This window comes from Mercenaria mercenaria, chromosome 6 (genome assembly GCF_021730395.1).
Source record: "Mercenaria mercenaria strain notata chromosome 6, MADL_Memer_1, whole genome shotgun sequence".
Classification (NCBI taxonomy): Eukaryota; Metazoa; Mollusca; class Bivalvia; order Venerida; family Veneridae; genus Mercenaria; species Mercenaria mercenaria.
The window spans coordinates 34,177,612-34,189,212 of record NC_069366.1 but is presented as its reverse complement, the minus strand read 5'-3'; the positions used below and the strand labels follow the sequence as shown (position 1 = coordinate 34,189,212).

The following is an 11,601-nucleotide window of genomic DNA, read 5'->3' as shown; positions in this document are numbered from 1 at the left end:
TCATATAAGTAAAATTCACTGCTTCTTTTCAAATCTTATCTAAATGAACGGCATCGCTAGGCTGGCAAGGGACGTAGAAATCTTCCGTGTGATGAAATTATCCAACTGCCTTACAGAAGATTGGGCGGTCCTGGGCTTCACACGCGCCTGCATGTGCTTGAAATACATATAAGCAGAGGCAAACATACAACCACCATTACAGATGGGAGACTTTTTACAGTCGCCATATAGTAATATTTAGCAAAACAGTTTTGGGTTACACTGTGTGGCACTGATAAAAGTAATAGAAAAGGTAGCAGTTGAAGATAATTAATATTAAACCTAAATATTCGAGTCAACCCCCTACTATTTCTATTAAAGTTACGAGTGATAGAAAACAGAAATAACCAAAAATGTGGAATGCTGTTTAATGGAATTGTTATCATCTTACAAAGGAGTAAAATATGAATATCATTAATAGACACATCTGCAGCAAAAACAACAAGAGAAAATTGTACGCATTTATATAAACGAAAACACTTCAGTCAATAGAACATATTGTTAGATACGATTAGTAATAATAATATAAATGAAGACAATATAAGTATAAATGAAATGAATATAAAATTAAGCAGCCAGTTATAAGTTTTACATATTTATACGAGTACAAAAATATACAATAACAAAACCATAACGGTAAAAGTTATTTCCAAACTGAAAGTGGTTTTACAAGTTAGTACTAGAATTATAAATGAACGCGAAATTAAATAAGATTTATTTATGAATTTCAATACTAGAGTGCGATGCTACCTTATTCAAAACGCTTGAAGGTCATGTAAATACATTATATTCATTTAAGCCAACAACACACGACGAAAATGTATATCAGCTAGGTTACATATATTTTGAAATGATACAACAATCGTATATTATTTATGCTTATATTGTCGACCGGCAATTAACCTTTCCCCAAGACACAGACATTAAGTAAAAAAAACGAAAACAAGCGTCCATTGTTATTAACGGGACGTTCAGTATCATAATGAATTCAACTCATTGCACAAGCTAAAGTACAACAGGAATGTAAGACAATTATGAACTGTTAAAGTATGTTATACTTTTTTGACATTATAGATTCTACGCTTAACCCTTACCCTTATAAAAAGACTATATTTGATATGTGACAATAGATTTTCTGACATAGAAGATGAATATCACTTTGTTTTAACATGTACAAAGTAAAGAGTAATAAGAACCTGTTACATTGCCAAGAGGTTTGGAAAAATCTGGTATGTGAAATTTATATAACAGATAGAAAAAAGGATAAACAACTTAGCAGATAGACTTTAAGAAACTTAACATAAAGAAACGATCAGCTACCATTTTGTGTTTGCAAGTTTAGAAATAGATTTACTAAGCACTATTACTATTCTGTGCATTACATATGTTAATTTTACTACGAATAATATTTTATGAAGGTATTTTAAATTATATGCAATGAAATAGTCAACAGCTATAGTATTCTTTTTGTTCGTCCTCGGTACTATGCTTAATCATACCACACCTTTAATACTGTATATAATATTTGAAAAGTATATATATGTGCCCTTGTATTACATTCTAAGAGAGTTTTGAACACGGAACCAAGTTGGCCGAGGACACGGTTGAGGAAGGGCACTTTAAGTATCTTGTGATGTTGCATTTTTAAAGACATATCTGTAAGAACTGAAGTTCTGATGAGAGCAACAAGGATGTTAAGGGGTGATAAGAAGATGGAAGTTAACCATTATCATGCTAAACACAACTGATTCTGCCTTTGCGACCAGTGTAGATCATGATCAGCCTGCACATCCGTGCATTCTGATCATGATCTGCACTGTTCGCTATTTAGTCAGTATCTTTTTGGTAAGCACCCCTTTAACAGATAATGGTAGCCTACTGTCCAAATTGGAAGACGGACAAGTTTCTACTTCTACGATTATCTGCCAGTTATGTGTTGATGTTTCAGGTCTCGTTAATAAACTTCTGTAATATTTACTGTTCATTGAACTTAAATAACTTCCATACATAAAATCCGTCTTCAAATGTTTATATAACGATTGTGTCCTATAACTGTTAAGGTTCTCTTGCCAGTCTTGTCTAAACATATCAACAAGTTTTGTTCTATTACTTCCCACAAGTAACCATAACCGTGGCTATGCAACAATGATTTGACTTTATATGGCCCATTTCTTTTTTTTTACAAACTGTAACAATCTTTTAAAGCGTCTTGATATAATGTTCATAATACAATTATCTGAGTTGATTACTTCAACCATTTTTAATTATTCTAACGTACCTGCTAATATATAAACGGTATCTGCCCAATTCACCATGTAAACTTGCTTATTCTTGCATTTATTGCAGACATTTTTACATTTAAGTCTTTTACAAAATTTCAAAGATTACGTTCTAACTCTTTCGACATTATATTGTACCGTATTTCACATGCATAATTTAGAATAGACCCAGTTAAACGCACCAAAAATGACAAAGGGTTTCAAGTCAAAAGGTTTAAAATGACAAGTGTTCAAACATGTGGTAGTGATATTGATGTAGCCTAATTAAATGAATTGTAATCGGCGAAAATCTCTGAGTATTAGACGTGAGTAAGGCATATCTAAGAAAGCAAAAACACATAATAAAAAACATAACAAAACACGTAACAATATAACTAACAGATCGCCCTTTTATTGGACATAATTTTTCAAGTCATGCAGCAGATTTGATTCGTGAAATTTCATTACTTACTTTCAACAAACCAAATTAAAACCATAGGCAATAAAACGTATCTTTAAATAAAAAAATTGAAACAATATGTTTCAGTCTAAACCAATTACGCTAAAAGGTACATTTGAATTAAAATAAAGATATCGTCAATTTCAAACAATACATTGTAGTGTTAAAGTATCTATAGATTAAAATCAATACTGCTAAAATATCTTTTAAGTTAAAACCAACAGCGCTAAAATATCTTTAAATTAAAACCAATTCTGTATATTTGGATTTCCGATATTGCTATTTTTATTTTCGCAAATCTATTTTTATTTGAACCAGTCAGACGACTCGTTTCAACAAGCATTTGGCTGAACCATCAAAATAGCGTCGAATGTCACAGGGTGAGCAAAATGTACAGTCAGTCTGGGGCTCGAACCCGGGACCCCTACCCCTCGCTTACAGGGCGAGTGCTTTACCGACTGAGCTTACCGGCTGCCTGACACATTCTCCCCTTACGTGACCAAGTCCGTACCGTGACATATGATACCTCTCAAAACACGAGGGCGCAGTCATGATGTGGTCGTCATAAGAATTGTAAACATGAAAAACCCAGGCTAAATATAGATTTTTTAAACTTCTACTTTCACTTTCAAAATTTTGAAAGCAAGGCTGATTGGCTAGCGGAAGGGTCGTCAGAACGAGTCAATATCAATAGCACGTCGTAGCGTTAATTGGAGGATTGACCAGCATCATTCTAAGTGTACTATTAACAATGACATAACCTGTAAACTTTGGAAAGAAAGAAAAAATTACATTACTGACAGAGAGTTTGAGAGAATATTGAAATATTCGAAAATCGCCATGCTCTATGCCAGGAATTATTTTTGAAATAGGACAGCCTAAAAGACAACCTATGTTAAATTGAAATTCGCCTTCTGATAAAAATAATTTAAAATATTTATAGATTCAATAAAATACAAATGTTCATATCGTTTCAATCACAAAAATGTTCTTATTATAACTGATGCTGACTGCCGATTTTTGATTGTTTTCCCAACTATACCATTTTTTATGATATTTGCGACGTCAGCCCAAAAATACTTCTCAAATGTTAGCAGAGATACAACTGATTTAAAATTCACAACATTTCTGGATTATAACTAACACAGTAAGAAGCAACATGTTAACAAAGTTTTGCGCGCAGCCGGAAGTCTCGCCATTTCCATTCCCATCTTCACATTTGTCCTCATATTTGTTTTTGTAGTAAGAATATCCGCCGCATTTAGGATGGTATTTTGGTGCCTTTGGAAAGTCCTCTGGATCCCCAACTTTCATAACCATAGCCATACCTTGCATCAAGTGACCCTCATTATGACAGTGGAAAAACCACACACCTAAATAAAAAATGTTAAGGATATTATAGGGTCAGAAATTATAAATGACAAGGAGAAACGTCTAAAAATAGTAACACATATCATTATCGCTTCATCTACGGTTTGTTGTATGGAAAGTACACCTCTTGCATAAGACTAACTTTAAATATTACATTGAGACTTTATTATGTGCATCATTTTCGATCTAGAAAGTTTAAAAATACTCCAGAATTTAACTGAATCATCTTCTAATCGCTGTTTAACAGTATCTAAACCGAAATAAAAAAAAAATACCAGGATTGTCGGCCTTGAAACGAACGATAACATAACCTCCCCTTGCTTGCACTGTCACAGTGTCTTTATACCAAGGATTAACTAAGGAACGTGGAATTTCCCCCATTGCATCTCTTTTCTTGATATCATCAAGATCAAGCTTCAGGAAGTCAGTTTTGTTCGTTGGGTCGGCCAACTACAAAAATAAATTGTCATAATGGATATTTATCTAACATCAGTAAAAAACTACAATGGATACATGCAATGTCTTTTAAAGCCTGCACAGCCGATATCGCAACTAGAAAACGATACACAAGGAATATTTTGATTAAAAGAAAGTAGATTATCAAATCTGTCGAGTATAGAAACTGAAATATAATGCAGTATCAAAAACTCTTTACATAACAAATTTAAAAGTTATACATTTTTCAGTCTTTGCAGAAACGTTCAAAAGAACTTACGTATCCTTCCCCAACGACGCGGAACGTGTAACCATGGAGATGCATCTGATGAGGGTCCCCAGCAGCACCAACCATAAACAACTCGACAACCTTAAACCAAAAACAAGATTAAATGTAAGCGTATACTATTAGTAATATGGTTTGTTTGGTTCTCGCGAAATCTTTTGAGTAGTGAATAGTTTCTTTGTGACAAATAAATGATGCATATATTTTTTAGATTTAAATCCGATTTCTTTGAGCTCGCTTTGAGGGCTTTGCCTTATATCATAATTAGTAAATCTACTGGGCATGTCTAACTGGTTATTAAAGAAAAATATTTACCTATCTTTTTGGCATATGCTAGGTATATTCAGAAAAAAAACTATGAGTAAGAAAGACCTGGCGCGCCTGTGAAAAAATACAGACTCCGGTATATACCAGATTCAAGCAATTTGAATAACAAGTATCTTTAATGTATATATTTTGTAATCATGGTAATCTAACCCTAACCTTTAGTCGTTAATATAGATATTATACACTAAATGTGTGCGGACATGCTATAATTTGCGTATTTTGCGACATCGGCCAAGAAAACATAATTACCTCCCCTTTTGGTATGTCCAGCATATGAGTGCAGAGACACAAATTATCATTACATTTTGTTGTTGTGTCTATTGTCGATGTATTACAGAAATTCTTTTCAGCGTCCTGCCATTGTGTAGCAAGTGGAACGGAAGGGCGGTACATGGTAAGCTTTACAAGTTAAGGTTGAAATTCAACGATTGTCAGTTTAAAAATTAGAGTAAGTAACGTCAAAGCTTTACATTGGTAGATTTTACTGTGACATGCCACGAAATATCTTTTAAAAATATACATACATTTGTAAGTAAATCGGAGATATTTGTTAGAATATGAAATGCATGAAAACAAACTTGGCAACCTAATAATTTTTTGAGGAGAGCACAATACCATACTTCTAGCGCGTCCAATGACACTTCAACTACTAGATATGTTTGATTTATTATTGTGTGAATCGGGTGTAGAGTTTGCCGATAACTATGCAATATGTTCGGGACAAGTTATATGACAAAATGGCTCAACGACGGCCACTCAAAGTAAGGGAACTCATTTAGGAATACTGCTTGAAATATTCATATGAGTATCCGGGATATAAAAGCTTCTTTTTTCTCAAATATACATTTAATATCAGCAGCAAAAGATACATTGTTGAGAGTTGGTGTGATAAGTCCCCATCTGACAGAGTTTGGATAATATTCCGGGTGGCTGTAGTAAGCGTTGTCACTTGCCTGATACCTCAACACTAAAATAAAAATGCAAGAGTTACAATACAACAAATGTAATTAGTTATCTTTGGTTTTCTCTAATTAGAAATTCAATGGTTATAATTGACGTCATAATGCTCTCTTACCGGTCAGCGCGTCAACCGTTGTTTATCGCACATTCTAACATGGCTCGATTTGATTTCCAGTTAAACAAAGAAGGAAATCTAGCTTTGTATATTCTGCGATAAACAACGGTTGACGCGCGGACCGGTAGGAGAGCATTATGCCGTCAATTATGACGTCAAATTGCCGCGTGACGTCTGATACATTATTCCTCGCGTAAATGAGGTCCAGTATAATATTTATTAAAATAGATCATTGAGCATGTCAGAATGAAAACATCAAGGCCTTCTTGTGATTTATCGTCTCATTTACCACGGTTCATCGTTCAGATGCTTCATGCCCTCGTGGTCCAATTCCTACGCATCTGAACTCTGAACCGTGGTAAATCAGACGATAAAAACTCGAAGGCATTGAAAGTGAAAAATTTGAATTAAGGAAAACAATTCTAAGGGACACACTCCCAGGTTTTTGAAATTTCTTTAATAAAAATAAAATTTTTGCCGTTAGTTTATTAATTATAAATGCTGCGTAATAATGAAATTATTTAGTAATTTCTAGGCAGTAGATTATTAATCCCTGAAAAAGGCATGTTGCACGTTTGGATATTAGTAAACTTTAAATTGACTGCGTGTTTGGTTTTTAATCCACCACATTAGGCAGTATACCATGTGTTCTAACGCCTGTAAACTAGAAGAGATTTAGTATTCTTTCAATCATACTCACAAGCTATCAACTCTTTCAATAATCTGTTGTTTTTTTTCCTTGTATATTTGATACTTCCTACATCTGAAGGCATTTTTTGTGTTACTCTGTCGGCATTTGATTTCATGACAAATACATGTACACAGCTTGAAAAATTTCAGTTGTACTTGTAAAGACATTCGTCATACAAATTAAATACATGCAAAGAAATCAACATCATGTTGCTAAGTAACAAGTATCTCAAGGCTGAAGACCGACGTTATCTCTAGTAAGACTTACTAATGTAATATCTGAGTCCAACTTTTTCCTCTGTAAAGTCCTCGTCCTGGTCGCCAGGAGGATCGTATCTCAACGTTCCTTGTGGTATCGTGTTGTTTAATGTATACTGCTCTGATGCAGGATTCAAAATCTATAACAGGAAACTAGATAAATACTATATAGCAGTTCAATTTTTCAGAAATTCCAGTGAAATTGTATGGCTTAAAGTTTTTTCACTGTTCATGATGCACCCTATCAAGTCAGCATGGAATCAGGTTTTCCTTTACACATTTCGGAACGTTGTTTTACCAGTTTGTTTCGCGAATTAGTTATATAAGAGAAACGGATAACCAAGGACACTTGGGTTTAAATCAACTTATGCAAAAGTTTACAGGCTGCCCAATGACATTACATGATTTGAGTCGCGCCATGAGAAAAACAACATAGTGGCTTTGCGAACAGTATGGATCCAGACCAGCCTGCGCATCCGCGCAGTCTGGTCAGGATCCATGCTGTTCGCTTTCAAAGCCTGTTGCAATAAGAGAAACCGTTAGCGAACAGCATGGATCCTGTGCAGTCTGGTCTGGATCCATGCTGGTCGCAAACCCACTATGATGGTTTTCTCATGGCACGGCTCATATTATAAATGATTCTTTGATCCATACTGGGAATATATCCGTAACATTCAAAGAGCAATACAATAGCATTGTATTCTGGAAAACTGTACATATTTGAGATCATAATTATGAATCATTGAAATGAAAGCTGTACGAGAACGAACTCTATTTAAATCACCATTAAAAAAAGAATCATAAATAAATAAAGTATGCTTACAGTTCCTTTGTGTGTAAAGTCTTCTACGTCGGTATTAGGCATATAATCCGTGTTGCCTGTATAGCCGTCATAATGTAATATGGCTGCACCATGACCGTCGTTGTTACCTGCGCAGTCGCCATAGGCTTCAACCTTGATCCAGTAATCACCCGCAGCTTGGTTAGCATTAAGCACAAAGTCATATCTCTCTCCTGCAATGGTAAAACCAAATCTTAGCCGTCATTAGCCGTCATTTTAAACATTTCTTTCATTTATTGTTAGCTCTGGATGAATGTTTCAAATAATGTCTGAGATATTTCAGTTGGTGGATATTGGAGACAACTAGTCTATTTGAGCGAAAACGCTTTGAAATAATTCTTTGATCCATACTGGGAATATATCCATAACATTCAAAAAAGCAATACAATGACATTATATTCTGGCAAACTGGAAGTTATTTTCTAAAGTCACATTCTAACCAACTGTTTCTTTTTTTTTTATTCACTATAATACTTAATATAAACGTTCGTTTAGCTTATTTATCAGTTTAAAAGAAAATTATACATGCGCATGTAAATTAAAAAAATATATATATTCAAACTCTAACCATGCGAAGGAGAACGACTGAATTGGCCAAAAATATTCAAAATAAAATCGTCATATTACAAAAATGCCTGTTGAATTAATAATAAGAGATATGACACACACATTCACCTTATTTTTTTAATTGATCTTTGATATAAGAATTATGATTTTATTTGTCCGAATGCAATATCAACACCGACATTTTGTGAAATAGAAAACCGAACACTTTAGACCTCTAGGCGTAAATAAACACATAACGCGAACTGTCAAATAAGAGGCTAGCCTTTGAACTAAACTGACTTAAAAAAAAACTTATTCAAAAAAGGAATATCTTGATGTTATTTTTTGTTTTGCATCTCAAAATTATTAGTATGTATGTTCTGTATTAAATTTTCAGAAAAAAAATCTTTTGAAATGAATGAGATAACTTTCTTCACCCGAAGGTTATTTTACTTTAACATATATATTGCTGTTGTTGTTGTTGTTGTTGTTGTACCTACCGGGATGAATCATAAAAGATCCTACAGTTGACGGTGTCATCGGCCATCCGTCACTTGTAATCACAGTAAAATCATGGTTATCCACCATTACCCGGAAGAAGCAACGTGCTGCCGCTGCGATCACGCGGAAACGGTACCTAGAAACATGTTATACGGGGTGAATGAACAAACAATACAAAAATAAACGCATTTTTCGTGTTTGTAGGGTAACCGGTGTTACACAAATGCCTTTTGATGTTCACGAAGAAAAAAGCTATAGGACAATCCTTTGGAAGCGATGCATGTATATCGTGCGAAACTGGAAGAAACCAAGTCAAATAATTTTTATTTTAAATGAGACGGAAATTTGACAACTGCAAAATTTCTTGCGTATAATGGTGACAGTGGTCAAGATAAAGTGCTACAGTGAACATCATGGTGAACAAAGGCTATACTGGTAGTAGCTGGGCTTTTGTGCGTCAAAAGTGTTGTATAGCCCATGTGTCCTTCTTTGGAAGCGTATAACGCAACAAAGTTAAATAACAGCAGCCTTGACATAGTCTGTTCATAGGAGGTAATGGTGTTCACGGGAGGTAATGAAATATGCAACAATCGTCAGGCCCTAGCACCGGCTCTCGCGGCATTCTATTATGCACCTACCAGTACATTCGTACATTGAATGGACTCCATGATTGCGTAAACAGTTAAGGGTAGAAAATTTAACAACACTCAGTTCATGTAGATACAATGTAAGAAATTGCGAAAATGACAAGGTCGCAGTACGACCTGAATTGAAGCTGTGATGCTAACATACTAGTACCTCATTCCAGCAGACACTGTAAATACTTCATAAGGTGTGTATCCAGAGGTTGTTGCATCACCTTTTATAACGTGATCTGTTACTTCATATTTCCTGCCACGCCCATTCACCAATACTGAAATTTGAAACAGTTTATTTTTCTCTCTTTTTTTTTCCTCATCAGAGCCAAAGGCTCAAAATGAGTCAAAATTCTACTTAAAATTGTCTCCTCTTAAACTTATTTAAGCATACTGGCATGATAGACGTTTTAATAGAATGTGAGTTTTAAACTGGGACCATGTAACATAGATACTGCGGTGTTCCGTTAGCGACTCGCCATCGTACTGCCGCGCTTCGCCGTTGTACCATCATACCCTGGCGCTTCACGTTCATAGGGAGCAGGCGCGCTGGTCCTAATGAAACATCGTAAGATGCTCTGTATAGATTCATTCTATCCTGTATTCGACAAATAACAATGAACACAGTTTCCTTTAACTAGTTCCTTACATAGAATATTGTCCAACTGAAATTCAGTTTCCAAGCTTGTTATAAACCGCATGTGATATTGTATTGGCTCTATATTTTGTATATTTGCAGAGAAAAGCAAGTGAATTAGGTAAGACACGAAAACATGAATTTAGCCTAGTGTGTAAGTGAAACAACGAAACGGGTACCTTTAAGCATCTTTGGTGTCACCCATCTGTGCTGCATCTCCTCCATATACCTGAATATCACAGGTCTCTCTGCCCAGTCGGTTATTACCATGATATGATCAGAACGATCAAAGTCGTAGAGACTCCTCGATGGGTCTCGGGAAGCGGGCTCTCTAACAATTAACGCGCCATGGAGACCATCCCCAAGCTGCACACCCGAATGCGAGTGCCACCAGTGGGTGCCGGCGTTGTCCGCTATAAATTCATACCTGTATATAAATATTTTTAAAAAAGTGTTTGGTATGATTAAACTGTTTATTTAAACAGTTTTACTCAGTACAGGAGTGTTGTTGTGGAAATGTCAAGTTATTATAAATAGGCTAATGTCAAAGAATTCATCTTCCTCTTCGAAGACGTATTCGGAGATTTAGTTAACATCATTCTTACAATTCTTGTCGAAGTCAAGATTGGTAAACGTTTTGTGCTTTTGTCTCAAAGTATGCTTTAAAATAACCGATATATTTTATACTGAAATGAAGGTAAAACCTATTTAGCAACATTATGTACTTGTGTTTACAGATTTATTTCATTTGAAATACATTAGCCCTTATCCTGCAAAATTTCTATAATGAATTTGTCCATCTTTCAATTTGGACAGTTAACTCTTAAGATGGGTGCTTACCAAAAAAGATACTGACTGAATGGCGAAAAGTGCAGATCTTGATCAGATTGCACGGATGTGCAGGCTAATAATGACCTACACTTGTCACAAAGGCAGAATCAATCGTGTACAGTATGATAAGGGTTAAAACCGTTTTTAAAATACATCTGTAACAAGAAAGTGACAGCCTATAACTGATGTTTAAAACAGCGGACATATTTTAATCTTGGAGTCGCCAATACAATGTGTCGTGTCAATTCTAGCATAAATTTGCCAAATTTGCGGGAACAATAATGCGCTGTAATCAATTTAGTATGAAATGCATTATATACTGTAATATTGCAAAGATTTTATGGTAATGATTCAAACTGAATGTGGATATGTCGGACAAATGGAATTTGCAGCCTTTATACTACATGTTCG

At 34.9% G+C, this 11,601-nt stretch overlaps 1 protein-coding gene across 2 annotated transcripts in view; it reads right to left on the bottom strand.

Moving 5' to 3' along the window:
• Positions 1-2,724: 2,724 nt before the first annotated feature.
• LOC123549187 (uncharacterized) overlaps positions 2,725-11,601 on the bottom strand; it is a 34,200-nt gene continuing 25,323 nt past the window's right edge. For both annotated transcript variants that reach the window (XM_045337063.2, XM_045337062.2), the window contains exons 5-14: positions 10,539-10,786; positions 9,886-10,000; positions 9,087-9,223; positions 8,023-8,213; positions 7,210-7,339; positions 6,046-6,143; positions 5,426-5,575; positions 4,844-4,933; positions 4,404-4,578; positions 2,725-4,130 (exon numbers count right to left, since the gene is read on the bottom strand). In XM_045337063.2, coding sequence (XP_045192998.2) covers positions 3,868-4,130; positions 4,404-4,578; positions 4,844-4,933; positions 5,426-5,575; positions 6,046-6,143; positions 7,210-7,339; positions 8,023-8,213; positions 9,087-9,223; positions 9,886-10,000; positions 10,539-10,786 — 1,597 coding nt within the window. In that variant the 3' untranslated portion in view covers positions 2,725-3,867. The remainder of the gene's footprint in view (positions 4,131-4,403; positions 4,579-4,843; positions 4,934-5,425; positions 5,576-6,045; positions 6,144-7,209; positions 7,340-8,022; positions 8,214-9,086; positions 9,224-9,885; positions 10,001-10,538; positions 10,787-11,601) is intronic.